A 25,001-nucleotide genomic window follows, 5' to 3' on the forward strand; every position below is an offset into this window, starting at 1 on the left:
CACCCGTAAGGACGGACTTCGGACAAAAGTTGCCCACACACGCACGTACATAGCCTGGTCTCCGAACGCCGATGCTGTGGCACCCGCCTCATTCACATTAACTGTCGCGTTGTTCAGACCTCGGTCTCTATGTCATTGTTCTTCTCGCTGTGATGGAAGACCCCTCCAGCATGGCCACCTCCATTCTTGACCCTGTTAGGTGGTAGGTCAGCTTTCAGGACACGGGTTGCAGAGGAGGGAGCACTTACTTGGTCACAGCCCAGTCAAGGGTTCGGGCTCCCTTCCATTGCATTATGCCACGATGCTTTCTGTGCAGTTGCCGATGATGATCCTTGTAGTCACGGATCGACGCGAAAACGCCTCGAGACCCGTCATCCTCGTTGTTCGATCCAATCATCTTGCTGACCTTATTGATTGGATTCAGTTTGTCGACTTTACTCTGGTCCTCATCGTCGGATGAGTCTTGATTTGTATGGGGCTTAAGCTTCTCTCTTGTCTCATCGTCGTCGTCACTGGAATCGACATAACTTGAGTCCTCGCCTTCCCCGTCATCTCTGTCGTCGGCTGCAGTGTCCAGGACTTCCATCACGTTTCGCATGTCTGTGTTATTCCCCTTGCTCGCGTACTTCTTGTGATAGCCGCTCAAGCCTCGCCAAAACTTCAACGTGACTTGAAGCTCTCCCAGCTCTTCGCCTTCATAGTGGCACGAGGTGGTGGCCTTCTTCATCGCGCCTTTGCTTGTCTTATACACCTTCATCTTCACTGTGGTCTCCTCTTCATCCGGGATGTCCTTGAGCCACAGCACAGCAAATGCAGGTGGATCTGTCCCCATCATGCCTTTACCACATTCGATGATCAAGGGACTGGAATAGCGCTTCTTGACGGCCAAGAACAGGTTTGGTTTGCCATGTTTCACGTCCCATTGCTCACCGTGATGATGGAATTTGCCATAGGATATGTTTGTCCGCAGCTTGAGCTTCCAATTCTCCAGCTGGCCTGAGCCGTGGATCGGACTCTTGACCTCTAGAGTACCATAGTTCCAACCGAGGAGCTCTTTCGGCCACTGTAGTTCGACGCTTCTCCACACCATACTGATTCTGACGCGGCCGTAACCCATACCGCCGGCTACTGGATAAGACGTCATGACCTGGCTTTTATTCTGAAACACCTTGCGTAAGGGCAGATACACCATACCCAGAAGAGCATCGTTCTCGCGCTCGCGATCGTCACGGACACTCACCATGACCTCCGTGTTCCTCCAGTCGCGAATGAATCTTTCCGTCCCCGCATTGAAGAATGGCTTTGCATTCTTTGGCTTTGTTCTCGTCCGATAGACTTTCTGATGGTTGATGATGATGGTGGCATAACTGCTTGGGAGGTCATCGGCTTGATCGGCCTGGTCTTCTTGCTCGCCGTCGTCGTCCTTCTCGCGCTTCTGTAGCTGCTGGACTTCTAAGCCTGTAATGTTGTGGATCTGAATACTGAAAATGCCGCTCGGGTAGCCTTCAGGAGGGGGCGAAGCAATGAGGAGCTGATCCTGTAGCTCCTTAAAGTCCTGTGATTTTTGCTGGTCGAGTTCTTGCTGGTGCGATCTTGCTTCTCTCAACTTCCGCTCGGCCGACTCGGCCGCTTCCTTCTGGAGATCTTCGACCTTCTTGATATCGGGTTTGACCTCCTGTCGAGCGAGTTGATCCTCGGTTATTGTGGTCTTTGCAAAGTAACCCACGCTCCAGGTCAAGGTACCAGGCATCTTTTCATCGGGATCTTCACCCACAAATCTATCTTCACGATCACACATCCGGTTGCGGGAGTCTTTGCTGTGCATCAGCTCCTGAAGATCAACTTCCACGCGTCCCAAATCATCATCGGCTGTGAATTTATCGGAATCCCAGATCTGGACCCGTAGTTTCTCTTCTGCGTTGAGCTCTTCCGGAGAAACGAGGATGTTGCTCCATTCATGCCAATCGGGCTCCTGATCGTCCACAATGACACGGGTTGAAGCTGCGGGCTTGCCGAACTTGCCCCACGAAACTGTGGCGTAGGTGTCGCTTGAGCCTTCCATTGGTCCGATGCCAGTATCGCCTTCTTTGTAGCCACGAGCTCTTTTGATCAAGATGATGACCACGCCCTTGCTGACTGTGTCTTTCTTGAAGTCATCTCCGACGAGCATGTCCTTGAGATCCAGTGTGAGGCTCTTGGGAGCAACGTATTCGGCCAGCGCTGCGTCAATTGAGCTTTGCACAAATGATGAGATCAAGGGCACATCCATGATGTTCAGCGCGTGCTTGGAAATTGGAATACAGCTGACGTCCACCTTGGGTTGGCCCATAAAGGTCAGGGTACACAGGCTGAAGAACGGTGGGTCGGGGGTGAGCTGAAGGCGCAAGCGCATCTTTCCAACGGCACCTTTGGTTTCCACCCAGACAGGCACTGCGATACCGCCAGGAAGGTAGAACTTGAGGTAGAGGTGCGCATTTTTGGCTCTTGCCTTCAAAGACTTGCCCGAGGACCTCGCACGGTAAGCGAATGCCAGCTCCATGTTCACGAAATCGCCCTGTTCGGCTTCCAAGCCCTCTTGCAGGTCTTCGCCACCCTGCTCCCCTTCGTTGTCCTTGTCGCCATCTTGTTCTTGCTCTCCTTCACCGGGAACCTTTCGATCGTTCTCACCCGGATCGTCAGGAGACTTGAGGTTTCCATCTTCATCCACAGATTGACTTGCAGCACCAGTCGGTAGCCAACGAATGCCCAAGATTCGGATAGCCTCACTCCCTTGGCCGAGGTCGTCAATGCTCACCATGCGTATGATGCTTGGAATGGAAGCCTGCATGACATCTTCCAGCATGTCTGCAAGCGAAGTAAAAAGATCAGGGTTGATCAAAGGCCAAACGGAGCTGAGCATGCTGTTCATCCACGCAACAGACTCTGGAACGACCTTCTCAGATTCATGAGATTCAACCTCTCGCTGCCTCGATGCATCCCAAACTTCATCCTCCCATAGATCCTGGACCTTTTTAGACATCCATCTCCGCACGAATACCACCGAGGCGGCACAGCCGACTGCAGCCAGGAGTGCTGTCACAAGGGCTGGGGAGCGCCAGGACGACTCGGAATGGGCGAACAATTGAGCTGCCGCAGCGGCAAGGACGGCACTAACGCCGACCATACCGATGCCGGCAGTGAAGCCCTGTTGGTGGATCCTCGCCAGTTCCGCCTTTGCATCTTGGTAAGAGGGAGGGGGGAAAAGCTGCTGCGTGCCGTCATGCACTCGTTGCAGCTCATCCTGCTCATCGTCCAGCTGTTCCCGATCCTTCGTTGCTCCACTCAAGCCAGTGAATGTGCGAGCGACCGCTCCAGTGGTAGGATAGTTTTCTCGTGTCCTCTTGAGGTCTTTCTCCGTGGAGTCATAGATGGTGATTGGAAGATGTGTGACAGGATCTGTCACTTCTCTGCCGCCGCCATCTCGCTTCTGCTTTTTCATGGCCTGTTGCTTCTTCCGTGGGTCGCTCTCCTTCGCTGCATTCTCCGTTGCAGATTGATTGTTCTGGGGTTTGGACTTCTTCTCTTTTTTTGAATCGCCACCCGCTTGGGTACCCGGCGCCTGGTGGTTATCCGACCTATGATCGTTCGCACGTCCGCCTCCTGCCTGTTTCCTGTCCGTATCTTCTCTCGAGTCAGAAGCAGTTCCATTTTGCTCGAAGTGTCTTCCCCCGTCCTGCTCGTTCTGGGGCACATTGGGCATGTTGCGATTGGCACTTGGGTATGGATCTTTGTCTCCTCCAGGCGCATCTTGTCCCGTCAAGATGGCTTTCGCTGAACCGTATGCTCGCCTGAGTTTGTCGTCAACTTCACCTTCATCTTCTTGTTGTTGGTCAGGTGCATTGCGCCGCTCTTGTACCTCATGTCGGTATTTCTGTACAGTTGGAACAGGATGCTTCGCCGTGTAAGGTTGGCCGTATTGTTTGCGATGCTCTTCCTCTTCGACACTGCCATAGTCGGCCATGTTGTATAGCTTCTGTAGGGGTTAGAGGTGAGTCAAGGGAAAGGTTAAGCAGCTTGAAGCAAGGGCCGATCCACAGCCCTTAAGGAATGACAGCAGACTCAAGCATGGCACAAGCACGGAAGGTCAAGGGTGCAAAGACTGGTGAAGCGATCATAGAACGCGTGGATTCCAGCGTGCGATCAGGTTTGTAACATCAGAGCGGTTCATTCTCCGCAATTCACGGCAGGCGAATGACGTCGAGTTACGTATGTGCCAATCCACGGCAGTCAAAAGTAGGTGGCCCCCAGCAGACTTCTTGCGACAAGCGGTGAGACACCATGTATGATCGTCGGGCACATACTGGTAAGCGAGAGATGTGGACTTGTTGTTAATCATTTGTGATGGCGATTAAACGCATATAAATAACAGGGGTGCAGGATCACTGTGCATCTCGCGGCAGAGCTTGGGGCGCAGCCAGAATGATCGACCGGAGAAGGCTTCCGCCCCGGCACCTGCCGCTAGGTTCTTTTCGGCCCCTCTGCGTTCCTTTTCCTCCTCATAACACGCAACGCTGCTTAAGTCTGTGTTCCATACGAGTCTGATGCCCGATGCCAGAGCGGCAGACTTACTACGAAGTGCTTGATCTATGTCCTGACGGCAGTCTCCAGCCTGAATATGTGAAGCAGGCATATCATCGCGCATTGCTGGTGCATCACCCGGACAAGGCTCGACAAGTCCATGCTCGTGAGTCAAGAAGCACTGATCATGAGAGCCACAATAAGCCTACTATCGATCAGATCGTCAGCGCATATACGGTGCTGTCGGATCCCCTGCAGCGTAAGTCCTATGATGCAGCCTTGAAGACCTCGACGACGCAAACCCTGCCTCACCGCGGAATCCAATCCTTCGATCTCGACGACCTCTCATATACCGAAGAAGATGGCCACGGGGTATGGTCCCACTCATGCCGCTGCGACAGTGGAGAAGGGTATATTGTAACCGATCAAGATCTGGAGGCCGCCGACTCGGACCAAAAATCAAGCGGGGACATCGTAAACGAAGTCCTGGTAGGCTGTCGAGGATGCAGTCTCTTCATTCGAGTGACGTTTGCCACTGCTGCCGATTGAGACTACGTAGCTACGCTGCCATCGCCTCTCTGATAGCCTTCGAGACGACTATCTCGGGGTCCTCCTCCTTCAGGCCCAGCTCCTGCATCCACCGCTTCGCCTTCTCCTCAAATACCACCCACCCGCCGAGGATGATGGACCCTACCAGCATTCCGATCGCCATCCCATACTCTGGACTGTCCGTAAGCTGGTCCGGCGTCTTTCCCTCCTCTTTCATCAACTTGTCCCACAACGCGGCACCGTGCGCTCGCAATTCCGACGCCTGATTAGGCACCACGTTCCACTTCTGCCCGCTCTCCTTCTCCAGGATCTCCAGCACCCGGTTCTGCGTTAACCGTCCGCTGCGTATGTACACGTACTGGTCTTTCGTTTTCTCGAAGTTCTCCGCGGATAACACTGCAACGACCGCCCTTCCAACTTGCGCCAAGCTCGAGCAGTCAAATGCAGACGTGCCGTCGTCAAACTTCACAAAGGTTTGACTCTGCACATCCCAGAAGGGGAAGTCTGGGGTACTCACGAACTGGAACGTGTCAGTAAGGAAGCAAATACAGATGCTCGGATCTCCCTCACAAAGTCGACCCACGGCCCCGTAACGACTGCGGTCCACTCCATTTTACTCCCCGCTGCTCTCAGGTCCTCGATCTTCTTGACCGGTGCCTCCTTCAGCGATCCGACAGGTATTATCTCACTCAGCGGCAACCCATCCTTTTCTGCCAGGTGGTCGAAAGCAAAATGGCTCGGAATGAAACGGCGCACGCCCGCCTCGGCTGCTGCATCGATCAACGTATCTTGCAGGGTATTGCTAGTGGAGCCTATGGTGCAGACAACGGCGTCCTGGCCGCGGAAAGCCTCCACGAGCGCCGCCTTATCATTATAGTCGGCCCGTAGGATACGAACCGATGGAGGCAGACGTGGTGAAGGGCTGGAAGTTAGACGGGTGAGGGCCGTCAATGCGAACTTCGCGGGCGATGCCGCGAGGGCGAGAGTGATGGGCAGGCCAACGTTGCCGGAGGCGCCAACGATGGTGATGTTGCGGAGTGGGGCCATTATGAGTGTCGGATATCAGGCTTGCCTTAAAAGATCGTTTTGACTTGAGGCTACGGAACTGCAATGAGTGGCTTCCTTTGGACTGCTTTGGAGGGTTGCAAGAATATAACTGATGCTACCCACGGCCTTACGGTCCATTTTATACTCTGCGCCTCACCATCACGGACACTCCAACAAACAAATCGCAACATGCTATGATAAGCAAGACACTCTCGGCCGTGTCCCCGTGCGTGCTTCAGGTCGCGGCCTCCTTCTTGATCTTGCCAAACGCTCTTGCTTTGCAAGCGTAGCTCCACGCGTGCCTCACATCAGGGATAGACTCCGGACAACGCACTTGCCCCTGACAACAAGCGTCGGCCGAAACCAAGCGTCTAGACACAGTAGGCTTGGACTAGCATGTCTCGTGGGAGCATGAAGGACTGCAAAAGCTGGGTCAGTGGTGGGGATCTAGGATGGGGAATGGATGGTTACGACGGGCCAATTAGGTACACTCGCGTCAGCGCTTCAGCCTTGTCAGGTACTATTACCAGCTCCTGGGTAGTCGATGCAGCCCTCGGGATAGGTTCGGACGACGCTACTTTACGGTATTGTATCCCTATTAGATGCGTACGGGCGGGCATGACTCAATCCGTAATTATTGCCCAATCCGTCGCTGCGCAGAAGTGTAGAATTTGTCATACGCACGTAAGAACGACGAGGCTGTCTCAACTTCACCACATTGTGTTCTCACCATATCACGTACATGTCTTCATGCATACTATAGAGGCTTGAAGTCGGCTGACAGCTGAGAATGGTACAAGCCATGCTTGTGCGAAGTCAACGGCGCTCCCTGGGAGGTCTGCACTGGCTCCTTATCACGCCCTTATGATAAGTAATGCTGTGTTCACGAGGCCAACTCACTCTTCCAGCAGAATGTCTCCGGATCGTCTTTCGGCCACCGCAGCCTTGGTCTCGCGTAGCATCGCCTTATGCACCCTCTGGGAGTGCGCTTTCTTGTCCCACCAAGTTCGCCTCCCGTGCAACTTCTCCAGTGCCTTTGGCTCCACATGCTCTGTTCTCAACAGAAACACCAACACTGCCTCGTGAGCACCCTCTGCCTCGCTATTCTTGCGACCCTCGACGTCATCAACGAAGAGGCGACGGCAAGGAACAACAGCGACTCCTTTCATCCAGTCCTGACTTTCAATCTCCTTGTAGACGTTGGAGCCATCTGCGCCTGCCGCCACGAGACAATGGCCTTGCACAACTCGTCGCTTGGGATTGCCATCTGCATATTCTGGCTCAAGAATCCTGTTCATCCACTCGTGGAGTCGCTGTGGAATCATCTCGGACGTAGAGAATACCGCTAGCGTGAAGAAGTTTGCTCCATCGTTGTCGATGGTACCTGTACCATCACCTTTGCCCATCCACTTGAGAGATCGCACTTCCATAATGTTTGTAGCGATTTCCGGGCAGCATACACTACCAGCTGCAATCCGAGGTGAGGACCTGGGCAGATTTCCCAGTCCAGTACTCCACCATTCGATGGGTGCGCTGCGCGGCAGCTCGGCCACCTCAGCAACAACGCAGGGCGGTGCCAGTTGTCCGGCTTCGTCCTTCTTGAAACAAGTGAGATTAGGTAGAACATGTATGTGATCCCCTTCGCCAGCCATCACAGCACTGTGCTGTGATGCTGCCTGGAGATTGTTCTGTCTATCCCAAGGGTCTAGGTCCTGCTCGTCCTCGTCGCTGAGCGGTCGCGTCGGCACTAAATGAGCCTTCTGCCAGACATCGATCGCGGTCAATGCTCGATTGGGTGTATCTGGATGCGCGGACACAAAAGCCACCCCCCAAGTCCAGAGGTCAACCTTGCGCTCTTGGCCAACTCGCCAAAGATGCTGCAAGCTCAGGACCGCTTGCTCGATGAAGGAACCAGATAGCATTTCCATTGAGTTGGGAATCAACGGTATCTGGCCAGCCATATGTACCAGCTCCGGCTCGTCGTCGAAATCAATGTTCGGCCGATGCGGTTGAGGGGTACAGAGTGGTGCCGCAATCGCCTGGCTGTAGGGACCAATGTTGGCGGGCGCCCAATAGCTTCGGCTCTGCACGTGCAAACCGCGACGAGTTTGACGTGGTCGCAAGTCGATGAGGATGCTGAGACTCACCTTGACACTGGGAGGTAGATTTGTTGCGATGGTCACACGAGCTGGTGGATTGGTCTTGTTGAAGATGGCCTGATAGTGCTTGTTGACTATGGCGAAGTCGGCCATTGAAGCCAATAGTAATGTCGAGGACACAACATCCGACGCGTCAAATTCTTGGCCAGGCTGCTTCTGATAGAGAGCAGACAAAACGCGGAAGGATTGTTTGACATGTTCTGCAAGCCAAAGCATCTGGTCCTCGAGATCTCCGAACACCTCAATAGTCTTTTGTGTCGGGTCATCGGGTTCTCCGACGATGAGGAGCTGGCCACCGGTTATGTTACCGATTGCGACATGATGTTCAGTGCCGGTCATGTCCATAGGTATGCTGATCATCGCAGCCTCCGTGGGCAGATGACCCGGTCGAGTGTTGGCTATGATCGGATACAGGGCCGAAGCTCCCGCTTGTTGAACCGCCATGCTGCTCTTGACAGCGAGAAACTGGCTGTCCAGTAGGACGGGGACTCGCAGTTGCGTTGGCAGCTGGGCATCTTTCTCCGAAAGGGTGGGGATTGGTATGCTACCGTGAACCGCTCCTCCCTGGCCATTGATTGCCTGGAAGTCGTTTGCCTGCACGGATAGATAACATTTCCAGAGTGGGAATGGGCCATCGACAGCGATACTTTCGTACTCACCTCCCTCACCAATGATAGCAGCTCGCAATTCGTGCTGATTGCGAGCTACAAAGCGCCTAGCGCCATTAATGATCCTAGCAACGGTGCGGGATTCAGCAAGATCTTGACCGATCAAAGAAGCGTCAATGCCACCCGAGGATACCTTTATCAGCCTGGCATGGCAACCAGCTGCAGCCATATCGTCCAGAAGTCCGCTGACTGAATCGATCCTTTCAAGCGGAGGAGGAAGGAAAGGATACTGCCATAAATAAGAGAGTGGAGTGAGACCCAGTCTGACTGCGACGGATTCGACTCGAGTACGCTGATATGTAGAGAGAATGGCACCAGAAGAGACAGCGTTGGCTTCAGGGTGCGCTGCCAAAACGCGCTGTAGTAGCGCCCTCAGATCCTCCGTCTCGTCGTTGCTGCAGGGCGAGTAGTCTTGATCTGTGCAACTGGCAGTGCCGGTAATTGCTTGCCTGTATAACGGTCGGCCTATAGCAGCCTCGTATTGGCCAATGACATTGTGACCGATGGTCTGGTACATCATGCTTTCCATATCCTGTTCGGCATAATTGAGTGGGGGATGCAGATTAGCAAGAGCCACAAGTCGGTGGCCATGATGAAGGCAGTGGAGGATGGAGTAGAAAGAGTCTTTGCCGCCTGAAATGAGAGCAATTACGTTGAGGGACCCCGACATGATGAATAAGAGATTCAAAGTATGCAATGCTGATGATGGAATGAAGCTGTTGATGGATGCGCCGTGTGAGTGTGAAAATCGGATACCCGCTGTCCATGGAACGCGAGGAGCGAACCTCCTACTGCTGCTGCTGCTGCTGCCGCCAACGACCAGCAGCACATCGCCCTTACCTCGATAAACGCTTTTCTGTTCCCGCTCTTCAAGGAAAGAGCGCAGGATAGCATACAATTGACATGCTAGGCAAAGCTGGAAGAAGGAGGTAGTTTGGGATATGTCGGAGCTCGGGCAATTCGGAGTGGCCAGCGTGTGCCTTGCATGTGAATAATTGCGTACCGTATGCAGTATGCGGTATGCCGCGTCCTGCTCTTACGTCCCCAACACTTTCTGCCGCTGGGCAGTAACATGACATGATTGAGTGCTGCTTCCATTCTCACAGCATGCTTCTTTTGACATCCATTTGCCAACACCCACCATGAACCTCTACTAGGACGCCGCTGCAGCCTCCCACCGCCGCATGTCGCTGCCCCTATGAAACATCTGAGCCCACCCGACGAACGCCGTCACCGCAGCGATGGCCCCAACTCAGAAGAGACTCGGTCGAGATTTGCGCTCGAGCGATCACCGCACCCATATCTGCGTCGCTCCGAGACCTTGAAACAGGACGATGCTCAGAAAGCCTCTCCCACCTCTTCCAACCCGTCTAGTCGATCCGAATCTACCGAAAGTGGTACAGAGGCCGATGATGAGAAAGGCCTTCTTCTCAGAGGGCTGCCGGCTCCACCTCTACGTTCCCACAAGGGCCTGAGGGGCTCTACACCGCGTGGACTAAGCCCGGCGCTGAGCCCGTTGCCTACCCCGCCGGCCACCAAGGAGCTATCCTTCTTTGACACCAAAAGTGAGCAGGATGTACGTGACGAGTTGGAAAGGCGTCGGAAGCAAGAATCATATCGCCAGCGGAAGAAGGCCGAACTCGTTCGACGATCAACGGAGACATTACTGCTGCTAGCCATGATCTTGATAATTTGGGAGTCCGCTGGCGGCATCGGACAGCTACGACCATGGACAGGCGAGATCTGTCTCGCGGCACTGGTTCCAGTTGCGTTCTATACTCTGTACCCTCTGCGCCAGACGCAGCGCCAATACCACCTCGGCAGGCCATTCACAAGAGCTCTACGGGCGGGCTTCTACATTCCCTCCAGGTTCGACCCTGGCCCGCTTCTATATCCAGTCATCCTCCCCACTACCATCGCAATATCGTTGTACGGTCAGAACCCGGCGTATTTACCGTTGAGTCTCGCCTGTGGGCTGGCCTCGCTTCCAGAAGTGGTAACATGGATATATCCTGAACCTGAGCTGGTTTGGTATTTGCGGTGGTGCTCGACCCTAGTGCCCTGGTCCAACCTGCTGCAGGAGTCCCTCTTTGGAATGAATAGCGGCCCCATCTCGCTCAAGCTCGACGATTTTCTAGAAGCAGAAGATCTGACACTCATATTCCCGCTCCATCGATTCCTCCGCTCTTCGCTGGAGTACTTGACGACGACCAGCCTTGACCCTGCGGAGCTCGAGTTATTGGCTACTGGCCTCATTCACCTCCTTGTCTTCGCCCAGTCGCCTCAGGCTCAGGTATTGAAGTCTGTTCTGTGGCTAGGCGGACTCAGTATCTTTGTCACTTGCCGCCACCTTATGCAATGGGAGGTCGAGCTCGCACGCATCCCTCGTTGGAGGTTCGCAAAGGTCCCACACAAAAGCGCCTTGTCCCACCGACTTCAAAGAGCATTTTCTGCATTCATGTCCGAGCCCGTGCCAACGTCGGAGAGCTCCGACGATGACATTGACAATCGAGCAAAGCCGCAGCCAAAGTCCTTGAAGCGTGTCCGGACTCTCGCTGACCCCTGTGTGTCCGTCAAAGCACGCCAATCGATCAAAGTAGCCATCAACGGCAGCGTCCTAGCGCCTCGTCGACGAAACACTATATCCGACCTTGATTCAACCACGAAAGACGCGGTCGAGAAACGATCAGCGCGGCACAGGCAGATCCCATCCTCGCCATTCCTGTCCCTGACATGGCAACAGGCGCGGATACGCAAGTATCTCTATGCGGCAGTTGTATACCTCATCGTCTTGGTAATTATCATGGGACCAGTTCGATACTATGTTGGTGTTCGTGCACTACATGGCAATGAAGCATTTGGATGGGCTGGTGGCTATCTCTTCGGCAGCCTCCCATTCTTTCGTGGCTTGGTCCACGACCTCAACCTCGCATGGTGGATCCGCTTGCCACCTATGCCAGACGCCTACACCACCATATTGCCCAACACGATCGAGCGTCTCATCACGCTCGTTTCCTTCCCCGCAAACGTGAGACTCTGCCTCGGCGCCTATTGCATCCTGGTCATCTCACTTGGTATCATTGCAGTGCTGCAACTTACTGCTTACGTTGAAGTCGACACCCGCCGCAAGGTCTTCCACGGCGTCATGGTGGTCATGCTTCTCCCAACCATTTTTGTCGACCCTTGCTACCTCGCACTGGCTTTGGGATTGATCCTCGCCCTCTTTCTCCTGCTTGATCTGTTCCGCGCCGCGCAGCTACCACCTGTCTCGCGACCGCTCACCAACTTTCTGGCGCCCTACGTTGACGGCCGCGACCATCGTGGCCCCGTCATAGTCAGCCACATCTTTTTGCTCATAGGCTGTGCAATTCCGTTGTGGCTCAGCTTGGCTGATATTCCCCGGTCCGGAGACGATCCTTGGCGAGGCTGGGACGTGCAAAGACGAGAATTGAGCATGATTTCAGGAGTGGTCTGCGTCGGTATGGGAGATGCCGCTGCAAGTCTGATAGGTAGGCGCTTCGGGCGGACCAAATGGTATTGGGGAGGGGGGAAAAGCCTTGAGGGAAGCGTTGCATTCGCTGCCGCGGTCACGATTGGACTTTTCTTGGCCTGGATCTGGCTCAGAGTCGGAGGCTGGCTACCTTGGGATGGCGATATGGTTGCTGCAGGCACTGCATTTGTCAAGTGTGCTATTGCAGCCAGTGGCGCGAGCCTTCTAGAAAGCGTGCTGACGGCCGCCAACGACAACGTCGTGGTGCCTGTTGGCTTATGGCTGCTTGTGCGCGGCTTACAGGTATGAGGATACGACATAGATTTTCTGACTTTGCCAGCCAGTTCTGGCAACGCCTGGATCCAACGTAATTCCACTCACACCACCAATCCCTCCCCCGTGGTTCCGGCAACCGCAGGCCGGCATGCAAAGCTGCCCCGTCAGCCCATAACAGAGGCGGCTCATTCTGGCGCGCCTGGCGCAAGCGGATCCATCTTCTGCGGCACCAGCTCCACCAGATAGCCACTGTGATGTTTTTGTTAGCAAACCAGGTATTAATCCCGGTACGGCAGGTACCTCGACATCACTCTCACGCCCGAAAAAGGGCTTAGACAGGGGCGAACGGGGGCCAGCACGTACTCAGGATCGCTCACAAAAGCGATATTATCAAAGACGGCCGCATAACCCTCATGCAGCTCACCCAATCCCACGCCCGACTTCTCCTCTTCCTCGCTGAGCGGGATCGCGCGCCGCGTCGTGGTCCCCTTACCGAGTTCCTTGACTACAGGCACGCCAGCAGCGCGCAACCGGCGCAGAGCAGCCGGCACGTCCGGCACAGTGAAGCCCAGGTGGCCGAACCCCAGCGCGGGCGGGCGGTTGCCGGTCTCGTAGTAGTTTTCGGGTTGGGTTTCGCTGCCGTGCACGTGGTAGAGCTCGAGCAGGCCGAGTGTGTGCTGCAGCTGGGCGCAGGTGTCTTGGCCGAAGGTGGCCAGGTCGGTGGCGTGGTTCTCGGTTTGGGGGTAGCCTAGATAGTAAATTGTGAAGGGGCCGGTGTTCATGGTAAAGACGGTGCGCATGCCGAGGAGATCGATGTAGAAGGGTAGGGAGCGCGAGGGGTCTGTATTGTGGGCGCCGGGCCGTGTGGTTAGTCCAATGGGTATGGTAGCTGGGCGTAACGACGTTGAGTGAGTGCGTTGGCGCTCGGGCCGGTGGTTCAAGAGACGGATTGACCATCACAGCGGCTGAGGATGAAATGGAGCAAGGGGGGTACATAGACATACCACGTATCCGGAGCATGAAGTGATTGAGCTTGAAGCCACTGGTGGCGGGATCCGGAGGAGGGTCGGTATGGGTGCCATTGGGCAAAAAGTCGCCCACAGGGAAGGAGGTGGCAGGCTGGTAAGACGCTCGGGCGGCGGAAGGGGCGTCGGAACCCATATTGGATGTAGTAGTAGTTATACTAGGGAGTAGACATGCGAGTCCCCTAGGAGGCTGGAAGGCAAAGAACAGAATCGCTCTGGCCGACTAATCACAGAGAAGGCAGACGATCTGGGCAAAGATTCACTGTCCGGGGTAATCGAGGAGATATAGTTGCACTATTGCAACACGTGGGGCTCTCCGTGAGAGAGCCACCATCAGAGTAGAAAACTTGATTCTTAACATGACTACCATTTCAGGCTCACCGGGGCCCGATCTTCAGGTTTCTCCCTGCTGTTTGTATGCTCTTCGTGGCAGATGACCCATCAGACAGCTCAAAACTCCACGATGAGCTCGGCGATATGCAGAAAATGCATATCAGCAAGTCATTAGTGGGCTGCTAAAGTTCAGGGTTGCCAGATGTTGGGTATTGTCCCACTGCCGAACGGCTTGGTAGCCGACCGGGGTAGGGAGTTGTCCCATGAGGGGACGAGCGAACATAACCAGTCGAGTCATGCGACTTGCGTTAGTACAGCTGGATGACCTAGAAGCGAACGAGTTGGTGCAGGGACTGGCAAATCTGGATGCGGCAATCGCACATTCTCTGAATGAAAGTGGCAAAGGGAAGAAAACTTTCTCGCATCTGGGGCTCAGTTGAAGGCGACCAGTACCTGAGTGGCGGCTTGCTGGGGAGCTGCACTGTACAAGTACGGGTATCAACACTTTGCACCAGGGGTTAAGGCACGCCGGACGTGTTCTGCCGATGAAGGGTTGTAAGGTCTTGTTGGGGTCTCGACCGTCAGGAGCCCCGCGGCACTTGGCGACGATGGGACAATCCCTGCATGCCTCTGAAAACCGATCACATCTCCTTGCCGCCTCTGCACGCGCCCTCGCATTCGGGTCCTCCCGAAGACAAACAGACGGCGGCGGCGCTTTGAACGGCCATTGGATCTCTCGTTCTGACCACACAATTTCCGTAGTATGCAGGCCGATCGCATCACGCCGATCGCATCAGGGCGGTGTATAGGCGTAGGCGCTGGAGCAGCGGCTCGCCTGCTCCCCAGACGATATCGACAAGGGCGCCTCCTCCACACTACACTAGGGAGCACCCGCAGCATTATCGATAGAAGGCGGCAAGAAGACAACAATCAAGGATGGTCAGATTTTGCGTCGAATGGTAATAGCAACTAAGTTTATCTCTAGTGGTACAGTAGAGTCCATCTGAGTGTCCAGAAACACAAGGGAAAAAGGGCGTGAGGTCGAGTGTGTAGTCGAGTGGTCGTCTAGACCAATGGACAGTTGGATGAGAAGCTTTGCAGCATGCAAGAAACGGTTGTGCAATCTGTTCAGAATCGAATAGTTCTTCAGTCATGCCTGACATCAATCTGGTGATACAATTCGCGAGGTGTGCTGTTCCTCGCCCTTCTTCTTCAAGCGCACCACTTCAATTTCCTTCCCGCAGCCGTCTCTCGTAGAAGATCACAATTTGTGTCCGGATCCGAGGACAAGAATACACAAGTTCGAATGGTTGAAGTTAAAAGATAGTAAGTCTTGATCTCTGTACCACCGCGGATACCCTGCTTGTGCTGGAATCGCTATTTGGGTTATGCCTGTCGGACAACTTTTGGTCGTGGATCAATCTTTATTGCGTGATTCGTGTCGTCATGGGTAATGTGAAGGTCTACAGGTATGGCTCAAGCAGAGTCATCCCGCTTGCGCTTCTTGTTGCCGCGCTTGCTGTCACTCGAAGAGCCAGACTCGGAGCCACTGGAGGATGACGAGGTGGCAAGAGCAGCGCGCTGGGCGGCCTCGTAGAGCACGTGGCCCATCTCGTCATCGTACTGAGATGTCTGCAGCTCGCCGTTCTCCATCACGCCCATGACGATAGCACCAGAGCCATGGGTACGGGAGTGTTGGGCGAGGTTGTCAGAGCGAGAGAACTTCTTGCCACACTCGTTGCATTCAAAAGGCTTGTCGTGAGTGTGCAGCGAGCGGTAGTGACGCTTGAGGTGTTCTTGACGACGGAAGCGGCGCGAGCAGAGGGTGCAGACGAAGGTCTTGGAGGGATCCTCCGTCAACGACTGCTTGCGACCACGACGGTTAGTCGACTGTCCCCCACTTGGAGCCGGCGTATTGGCAGCAGAGTGGCCCTCGTGGCCATCATGGGAGCTGGCCTGTGATGGAGAGGCGGTGGAGTGAGCATGCTGGCCGTCAGTATGAGACTGGCCGTCAGCAAGTCCATCGAAGTCGAAGTCAGCGGCTTCCATGGCGTGGTTATGGCCACAGTCATCAGAGAAGGAAGAGCAGGGTGGCGATGGCAAGCCAGCGCGAGCAGCTTCCTCTTCGTCGAAAGAGCCAAAGCTGTGGACACTCAGAAAGTCCTCCTCGTCAACCGGGTTGAGTTTCTGACGCTTCTCGGCGTTGTAGGCAACCTCTTCAGTGAAGTTTACAAAGCCAAACTCATCCTCGGAGTCGAGCTCGCTGCAGAAGGACGACTCGAAAGAAGGTTCTTGCGAGATGGATGCGTTGAAGGGGTCGGATGGCTCGTGCGCTGGGGTGACGGGCAGGGTGGTGGTGGCAGCGAAAGCAAACTTGTGTTCTTCGTCCTCGGTGGAAAGGGTAGGTAGTGGAGGGAATTGTTGTACAGAGAGAGTAGAAGAGGGCTCAAGGGCGCCCGAAGTCAGGTCGCGCAGATTCACAAATTCAGCGACGGGGTACGAGGTCGAGATTTGCGATTCGGGCGAGGCTGGGGCAAGCTCCGGAGAATTGCAGCCGCTGCCGAAGGCAAGCTTGGCATCGCCAGGATGCGGGAAGACATGCAGTTCTGTTCTTTTATCAGTACCACGACATCACAGAAGTTTGATTGATCGGCTTACCGGTAGATTCGCTGAAGTCATCCATGATTGGCATAGACGAAAGGATCTCATCCTTGCTGTGCTCAATGGGAAGATGGAAGTATCCGGCACCGATGGGGGTCTGTTGGACGCTGCTCGCAGGAGGGCTGCTGGCAGTAGAAGGGCAAGCAGATAGACATGGCGTAGGTGGCCGCTGGTCCATCAGGTGCTCCATTTGTCCCTTCTGCATGGGCATGGTCAACGTCAGCGGTGGGGACGCAGTCTGGCTCATCACCCGCTGAGGCATGTAGTGCTGTGGTTGCGCGTAATGAGGCTGCTGCCAGTACTGAGGAGCTGGGTAGCCTTGCTGAGGATATCCCATATGAGCGTACATAGGCTGCTGTTCCTGAGGCATCGGTGTGAAGACAGCATTATGGCGAGCGTCTGAGTCTGGCCGATACTGGTAGAACTGGATCTGTGGGGTTGCCATTGCTATGGTGTTGTGAAGTATACTCGAGAGAGCACAAGACTTTAATAGAGGCTCGGGCACGGGCCTGCTATTCGATGATGAGGTTCTGATTCAAACTGATTCTGATACAAGGTTGGCACAAAGAGGTTGGGTGCTGCAAATCAACATCCAAGAGAGTGATGGTTGATGCTATACAGGCGATTGCTGTCCGTAGAGAGGGTGGTGAGGTGCCGGCCTTGTCGTCGACGATTATGGTACGAGTACAGTAGTCTTACAGGCTGTAAAGGAAGGACTGGATGATGTTCATACAGTGTGTGGTGACACAAAGCAATGAACAGGATCCGGGAATGGGCCTGGTAAAGACAAGAGTTTAAAGAGTGGAAGATCGTGGACAAAGAATGACAGCCTCGATATGAATGAGGGAACAGAAGAAAGAGTGACGATGTGAGGGCATGGAACGGAGGATAAGAAAATCGATAGAAGGTGATCCATCGAGGCACCATCCACCCGACGAGTGGATGTCGACCAGTGACCTGGGTCCAGAAGAGATGGGGATAGCCTTCTGCATTAGCCAGGGACCGGGATGCCAGGGGATCCATCCGTAGTCACCTTGAAGGGGGCGGACCTGACGGCCCCGGTGGAACCGTCGTCGCACCCATGTCGACAGATGTGGAGACCAAGGTCTCACCAGCTAAATCCAAGTCCCAGCCGATGGCAGGCCGTCTCAGAGACTATCACCCACCTAAATTGCCCCCGCCTTAGAGCAGCAGGAACTGGGCTGTGCTGCCACACTGCCGTTCTCTGCTGTCACAAAACTCGAGTGCCGTATGCACGGGAAATTGGATCACCGGCAAAGCAACCTCCATGACGTCGAGAAGCTGTGTCCCAGCCTTTTGTCTTTGGCATTCGAGATTCTTGAGCGTGTCAATGTTCATACCTGACCGTACATTTCCCGCGTGCCTTCCGCTGCCGGCCACGCGCCGCTCTCCCTTGGAGAGAAACAGGACGAGACGCGACTGAACCTACCACGTAAACGTATGCGAATTCTGGTCTCTGACAGGATACAGCAGGCACGTGTCGGAGGCGCCGCAGCAGAAAGGGACAAGCTGAGGCGTAAAACCAAAGGTTGGAACGCTGTGATTGGCACAAATCGTATAAAGCGAAGCCAGAGCTGCATCTGTATGGTCAAGCCATTTCTTCTTCGGCCCTCAGTCTTATGCAGGCCCTTTGAGCCTGTGCCTGTGCCTGCATTAGCCGGCGAAACATGGCTGGCACTCTGCATCATGGCTGGTCCGTTCTTGGAAGACGTGACGACCAAGAAACGCGCGCTGAGGGGGCGACTCGCTGAGCCTCTGACTCCCGCGTGCTGACGGGCTGGCTGGCCACGCCAATCACTTTATCGATTGCGCGCCCTATAGAGTGATGTTTTTATCACAGCATCGAATAGTCTATCAGATATTGGCCAAGTTTGCATTTGTGGCGGAGTTGGACCTGCTTGTCAGCTGAGCGTTTGTTGACGCTGATCTGTATACTTGAAGGGATGGAATGAGCGAATCGCTTACGTGCCAGCCGGCTAGAGAGAGCGGATGGCACTCAGACTCGCGCACCTTCTGGCCGTGGCAAAAGCAGACTTCTGATCCGAAGAGTTACGCGTACCCAGAGACATGCATTCGGATGCGACATCGGTGCCACAAAACGGCTTGCATTCCCAAATGCGCGCAACGGCCGTGTCTTGCCCTGGCGTCGATTCATCGACCTCGTTTGAAGTGCCGTTGCATCATTGCATGTGCAGGGCGACGATGGAGTCGGGCGACGTGTGCTGGAGCTGCTTCAGTGATGTCTCCAGACTTCTGACATGGATTTTTTCTTGCCGTTGACGAGGTTGGGTCGCTTGAGGCAGAGGGACGCGAAGGATGCTTTGTGCCTGCTTCCCCGCGCGTGGATACCCAAGTCAGCGTGTTTCAGGCTTTGGGCGCCTCCGCCAACCAGGACGCGCCGCCCACGCCGCACACTTTTGAAGCGCATCCTTTTTTCGTGTCAAACCTACCCAAACGCCAAACTGCAGAAGAATTTCTGAGTTTGCGGATCGGCCTCTATCGATAGGATCGGGGAGTGATGGGCGCTATAGAGGCTACGGGGTATTGGCGCACTCGATATCACTTGCTCAGCACACACACATTCTCAGCACCATGTGGCAGCTGCCGAACTCTCGAATCACACCCAGGGCACAGCTCTTGGGGGCGCGGATTGGCCCTACCCTGCGCTCAGTAGGGGCGATAACCCCCGAATCGCTGCTCGCGCACTTCAATAATCCCAGCCAGACTTCACATTGACTGATTTCTTACCCTCCAATACTTGTAAAAAGCGAGATTCTGTTAGGAACGTAGCACACAGTCGAGATTATCGATAACCTATGAATAGGCACGGCCCTACTAATGGCGGCACAGGGCCTTTCCTTGCAGCGAAGCCAGCTTCCGAGTCCAGCTTACCTCTGCCCGCAGTGCTCGCTGCTTTTAGGCCCGGCCTCGCCACCAACAATTGACTCGGCACCCGCCGCGTCGCGATGGACAGGCACCCGTCTTGTCGCGCCTTCTAGCTCCAGGCTAGCCATGCTGCTCGCCCCAAGGCACCAAATCGTCCGGGCGAGCCTAGCTTGCTTCCAGAAGGTCCCTTCTTGTCATTCGATTCCCAAGGGTCCGGTGCTCCTCAAGTGGCCCTCTCGCTCTCCAATCCCACCTCTCTTTCGCTTAAGTGAGGTATCATTGTGTGGTGTCTTCTGCGCTCTACTGCAGGAACAGGACACTCTTTATGCAAGGTACGGCACCTTTACTGCACCCTCAGCAGACTCCGTCGGTTATGTTTGCAGCTGTATGCAGCCCGTGTTTCAGGATTCTCTCAACCGCATCCGCGTTTGTTTCGTGACTGCATTTTGACCTCGTGGGCGTGATCACCGAGTTTCGAGCCCTTAGCGGTTCAGTTGCCAGTCCACACACTTTCCACTGCAACACCGGGACCCTTCACATTCGAATGGTTATCTTGGCTTCATCTGCTATGACCAGCCGATGATTCCGCGGTCTTCGTAAAAGAGCTATTTGCTAGGCCATGCTTCCTCCCGTTCACAGCCCGCCACCATACTCACAGGGCGAGCTACCATCGGCCCGGGCACCCAGATGGCTTCGCTACTCGGTGGCAAGGGACAAGATGCTTTCACTGGCAGCAACGGAAGCCCTCCAGTAGTGCTTCCGGGGAGATTGATCACTCCACTTTCACTATCAGTTTATCAAAGCCATGGCGCCGGGGAACCAGTATAGCCGCACGCGAAGGTCTGAGCCGTGCCTGGCACTTTGCCTTGCCCGGCAATGGCTTCTGAATTCTCCGCTCTTTGGTCCCGATACCTCGGTCTCTGACTGGCCCAGAACTCTCGATGGAACGACTTGCGTCCACCAGAGGGTCCTCAGCTCTGCATCCTGAGCCATTTTGAAAGCCGCATGGAGTCGATCCAGACTGCTTCGGGTCTCGCACCCTGGTCAAGCCCGCCTCCATCATTGTTGAGGTCACATTTCTCACCTGGGCTACGACGGCATACAGCACTGTGGCCCACCGCCGGCGAATAGTCCTTTGTGCCTTGGTCACGGTGTTGCAGCAGCAGACGATGAAGGACCACTTATTCATTTGCTGGGCCAGGTTTATCAATGCCCATGGTAGGCTAGGGTCTGCCCGATCGACTGCACGCGGGAGCCAGCGACGGGCCTTCAGGCTAGTCATGGTCATCCCACCAGTGCGCACCACTATCGCCGTCTTATCGGCTTGACAGATGGGTCAAGATTTGCGAAGTCCAATTCCAGTGCCCTGGGAACGAAAGTGCTCGTTCAAGTCAACTCTTCAATAGCCGTCGATCAGTCCAGTGACAGCTTGGCCTTGATTCCTCTGACTTTGTCTGCAAGATTTCGATATGCTTCGGACCAAGAAGGCTCTCTGCAGCTATTATGAGATGAGTTCACACGCTGAACTTTACGACTGAAGTTTCTCCTCTGCAACTAATCCCGAAAGGAAGAGCTGTCTTGGATCATTATTCTGGTTAACGAGTCCGCCAAAATCCATCAAACACGATACTACTCTGCTGGCACTCGTATCAAAAAGATTTGAGTCTGAAGACTCTTCCTTCAATAGACGAGATCTGACCACGCCATCGTTGTCCATAGAGCCGTTCGGTTCTCCGAGCATCGGCCACTCATTGCCCCATGCTGCGGTACACCGGCCCAGCACGCGGCACGTGGCAAAGATCCGCAAGGACCCCGATTCCTGTCATGTTTCAAGCCACCCGCTGAGGGTGTGCGCTCAACCTTCAACAATGTCAGGGGGAGGGCTAGAAGATGCGCGTGCCATTACTACAAGCCTTCTGCGAGAAAGGATACCAGCCAAAAGGGTAGGTCAGCTCGTGTCCATTGCTGCGCAGCTTCGACCCGGGGTTAGACCGGCGATGAAGCCACAGTGGCTGGCTACAGCTACATCTTCGGCGTAATGATCTTCCCACGTTGGCACTGACTGAGAAATAACTGATGCACATCATTGAGCAACCAGACCGGCGCAAAGTATGATCAGATTGGTCCTCGGTCAATCCCCTCCATCCCCAAGAGAGTTGTTTAGGACCTATTGCCCACAATACCGACCCGTAGGATCCGTACTGAATAGGGATGCCAGAAACTTGGTAGAGCTGTCAACATCATCCACCCCTCGGTTGCCTCGTCACCCCCCAAGGTCTAGGCCGTCGATGACCCTCGCTAGAGACCTGCGCTGGAGATCCCCAAGCCTCGATCGTCAGGCTGACCTGAAGTTGGGTCCTAGATATCCGACATCAAGAGCTGACAAAACAGCATGAATGGGTTTCGGGAACCTTCCAGCTTCTGTGGTAAGGAGGTCCACCACAATGCGGAGGCGACCATGCTGAAGCTACCGCACCCCAGATGAATGCAGGTAAGTACTCAGGGTGTTCGAGTGATAGTCTGATGCAGGAAAGGTCTCGCAGCACGATCCATCCTTTCCACATCATGCAAGTGACGACGTGCCGAAGTCAGATTGCTGTGTTGGTCCGAAGGGTGTCTTGCTTGAAGCAGGACACGCCCCTGTTGGGCAATGTATCGAGGGTTCCATGTGATGCTCTCACGACTCTCAGATCCATTGTCCACTCCACAAATCGATGCAGACTACCACGCTGTCGCGCTCGATCCGATCCCAGGACACATACGCAGATACTGATTAACTACTAGCGGTTGAGCATGGCGCTTTTCTAGAGCGTTCTGCATTGATGTTAGATGCACACCTTTAGACTCGATACTTGCTAAACTTGAACCGCGATGGAACACCCACGGCGCTTCGATAGGGCAACCAACTACGCAAGGTGCTGCGTTCAACCCGAAGCTCACACTTTTCCATGAGCTCTGGTCCTCCGAAACCCAGCAGAACTACCTGAGGCGTGGAGTTGATCGGCCAGTGCAGAAAGCCAACGACCGGCAGATCGGCCTTCAGATGGCAGCAACGATGTTTCAAGCACCTTTCATCATCACACTCGGGAGCATGTATAAGAAGTCGGCAGCATGGCGTTGTCTGGATCGCACCAGTTGTCAGCGACCACAGGTGCTTGTCCTAGCACGGACACAACTCGTGGCAAGGCTTCAGAAACTTGTCAAGTAAGATCATGCCCGAGGGCAATCAGTCTCTTCCTATCTTATGATTATAATGCAGTCGCATTGTTCATCACCAGCCTTAGGAAAAGAGAAAGCAACAACTGGATCTTTCATGCTCGACCAGAAAAATACAGACAGTCGTTTGCTGAGCCACGCTATCCCCTATCTAGCTCTAGCCTCCCTCGTCCTTGGCACCCCTCGCGCAGCGCTGCTTCCCAAAATTTCAACTGCGCGGACCTCTCTCTCTTCTCTTCTTCTTTTCTTCGTGCGGCGCTGTCAATATTAATTACCCCTGTGTTGCTTGACCGACCCTTAAAATGCTATGGCGGAACAATCAAGTGTCATTGACAGCACAGATTAATACCTAATTGCAAAAACATCGATCTCCTCGATTGCTTCGCTCCCCGAGTTTTTTGCATAACCTGCCGAAAGGTGTGGTTGGCAAATGGGATCTCGTTTGGGGGCGCATCGAGTTTCCTGCGTTTGTTGATTTACGTGGGGTCGAACAATCCATCTTTTCATGCGCCGTCATGTGTTGTGCTGCGCGTGTGTGCTTATGGGAAGAGATGAAACATTACAAGGGAGGTCGCAGAGACAAGCGGTGGTGCTGGTCAGGAGCCGAACAAGTCTGAGAATGCAGCACAAATGGACTACAGGCCAAATTGGTCGTCACGACGCTTTTTGTGGCCGACAGCTCTATCTCTGTCTAGATGGTCTAGCCGTGCTGATGCTCTCGTGATTCGTATCTCATGCATGCAAATGCTTGTCGAGCTGAAGCAGCCCGGCTCTACTCGTCGGAAATCTTTTCGATCTTGCCATCTCTCTTTTCGCCCGTCTCGCCCACAATGCGTATCCGATCGACGCGGACCTTCTCGTTGTCACCTTCGCTTTCGACCACGAAGAGCACAAGACTTGTGACGTTCTGGAACTTGACGAAGCGTAGTTCGAGTTTAGCGGTGTTGGTCTTCGGGTCCCAGTCTTTCTCCGACAGCGCGATCTCTTGGGTTGCAGGTGTGCCTTCGGCTTCGTCAAAGCTGAGGATGGAGGGACGATTGATGTAGACCTTCACGAGCTTGGGCCGCGAAGGAAGCTCGTCGTCCTCCTCCTCGGTCGGGTTCTGTGATGTAAGGTGGATGGTGTGGACTTTGAGCATGGACTGGAAGGGCATGAAAATCATGAGCTGCTCGTCCGTGTCGCTCTCCACCCGATCTGATCGCTCATCTGTGATGGATTAGCAAAGTGCTGATGCTGCGTGGGTACGGCATACTCTTGGCCTTTGTTGTTTGGAAGACAGTCCTTGCATTGCCCCCCGATGAATCCCAATTCAGTAGCTCCAAACCGGTCACGTCTACCTGCGAGGTCACATCTGAGTAACCGCGAGGCAGTTCGGCACCAATCCACCCACTGCTCGATCCACTCGAGCCCTCGCCGCCGTCGCCGTCCACTTTGCCTGCCTCTTCTGCCAATTTTTGTACCGCAGCAGATAGTTTGTTCTTGTCCGCGCCGCGAATTGTATCAGTGACCCGGGCGTTCTTGAAGATCATGAAGGTAGGCATGGCAGTAACGCCATAGCTTCGGGCTAGTTCTTGCTGGTTGTCCGTGTTGATCTTGGTGAACGTGATCTTGTTTGGTTTGGAGAGGTGGGCTGACAATTGTTCGTAGATAGGCGCGATGGCCTTGCATGGTCCACACCAATCGGCATAGAAATCGGCGACAACTATCGTCGAGTTCGCAAGGAGGGTGGAGAATTGTGAGGTAGACTGTATCTCGACGATCTGCGACATGATGGCAACGTAGCGGCCGAGTCGGGCACCGGATATGTACCTTAGGCTATGGATGAACGCTCGAACAGCTGTGAATGATGCTCAATCAAGCATGCTATGCAGGGCAAGATTTGTCAACACGGTCGAAGCGTCCCGCCGAGACTGACGAATGGTGGGGGCGAGGGGAGTTCGTCTGCGCCGTTTGCTCTGATGAGGCGACCGGAGAGATGCTGGTCGGGCTTGGCTCTAATAGCCCCCGGCCCTGGAACAACATGTCACCGACTAACCCTCCCGCGGTTCTCCCGCCGTCGCATCTGCTTATGACACCGCAACCCTGGCGGGCCCCAGATTGCCTAAGCAGCCAC

The 25,001-nt window shown here is 54.6% G+C and overlaps 8 protein-coding genes across 8 annotated transcripts; 2 read left to right on the forward strand and 6 right to left on the reverse strand.

Annotated features, from left to right (window-relative positions):
• Positions 1–244: 244 nt before the first annotated feature.
• On the reverse strand, positions 245–4,000 carry HMPREF1541_06210 (uncharacterized protein; the record flags this gene model as incomplete). The annotated part of the gene is made up of 1 exon (XM_008720546.1): positions 245–4,000. One exon carries the CDS (start codon positions 3,998–4,000, stop codon positions 245–247), a length of 3,756 nt encoding a protein of 1,251 aa, XP_008718768.1.
• Positions 4,001–4,717: 717 nt separating this feature from the next.
• HMPREF1541_06211 (uncharacterized protein) lies at positions 4,718–4,840 on the forward strand (the record flags this gene model as incomplete). The annotated part of the gene is made up of 1 exon (XM_008720547.1): positions 4,718–4,840. The coding sequence occupies one exon, from the start codon at positions 4,718–4,720 to the stop codon at positions 4,838–4,840; it is 123 nt and encodes a 40-aa protein (XP_008718769.1).
• Positions 4,841–5,116: 276 nt separating this feature from the next.
• On the reverse strand, positions 5,117–6,153 carry HMPREF1541_06212 (uncharacterized protein; the record flags this gene model as incomplete). Its single annotated transcript, XM_008720548.1, has 2 exons — positions 5,117–5,626; positions 5,677–6,153. 2 exons carry the CDS (start codon positions 6,151–6,153, stop codon positions 5,117–5,119), a joined length of 987 nt encoding a protein of 328 aa, XP_008718770.1.
• An 896-nt stretch (positions 6,154–7,049) lies between these two features.
• HMPREF1541_06213 (uncharacterized protein) lies at positions 7,050–9,650 on the reverse strand (the record flags this gene model as incomplete). Its single annotated transcript, XM_008720549.1, has 1 exon — positions 7,050–9,650. The coding sequence occupies one exon, from the start codon at positions 9,648–9,650 to the stop codon at positions 7,050–7,052; it is 2,601 nt and encodes an 866-aa protein (XP_008718771.1).
• Positions 9,651–10,178: 528 nt separating this feature from the next.
• Positions 10,179–12,779, forward strand: HMPREF1541_06214 (uncharacterized protein; the record flags this gene model as incomplete). The annotated part of the gene is made up of 1 exon (XM_008720550.1): positions 10,179–12,779. The coding sequence occupies one exon, from the start codon at positions 10,179–10,181 to the stop codon at positions 12,777–12,779; it is 2,601 nt and encodes an 866-aa protein (XP_008718772.1).
• Positions 12,780–12,931: 152 nt separating this feature from the next.
• Positions 12,932–13,907, reverse strand: HMPREF1541_06215 (lactoylglutathione lyase; the record flags this gene model as incomplete). The annotated part of the gene is made up of 3 exons (XM_008720551.1): positions 12,932–12,995; positions 13,110–13,587; positions 13,751–13,907. 3 exons carry the CDS (start codon positions 13,905–13,907, stop codon positions 12,932–12,934), a joined length of 699 nt encoding a protein of 232 aa, XP_008718773.1.
• Positions 13,908–15,580: 1,673 nt separating this feature from the next.
• On the reverse strand, positions 15,581–17,210 carry HMPREF1541_06216 (uncharacterized protein; the record flags this gene model as incomplete). Its single annotated transcript, XM_008720552.1, has 2 exons — positions 15,581–16,710; positions 16,763–17,210. 2 exons carry the CDS (start codon positions 17,208–17,210, stop codon positions 15,581–15,583), a joined length of 1,578 nt encoding a protein of 525 aa, XP_008718774.1.
• A 6,450-nt stretch (positions 17,211–23,660) lies between these two features.
• HMPREF1541_06217 (thioredoxin) lies at positions 23,661–24,657 on the reverse strand (the record flags this gene model as incomplete). Its single annotated transcript, XM_008720553.1, has 2 exons — positions 23,661–24,094; positions 24,141–24,657. The coding sequence occupies 2 exons, from the start codon at positions 24,655–24,657 to the stop codon at positions 23,661–23,663; spliced, it is 951 nt and encodes a 316-aa protein (XP_008718775.1).
• Positions 24,658–25,001: the final 344 nt, after the last annotated feature.

This window comes from Cyphellophora europaea, assembly GCF_000365145.1.
Source record: "Cyphellophora europaea CBS 101466 unplaced genomic scaffold supercont1.6, whole genome shotgun sequence".
NCBI lineage: Eukaryota > Fungi > Ascomycota > Eurotiomycetes > Chaetothyriales > Cyphellophoraceae > Cyphellophora > Cyphellophora europaea.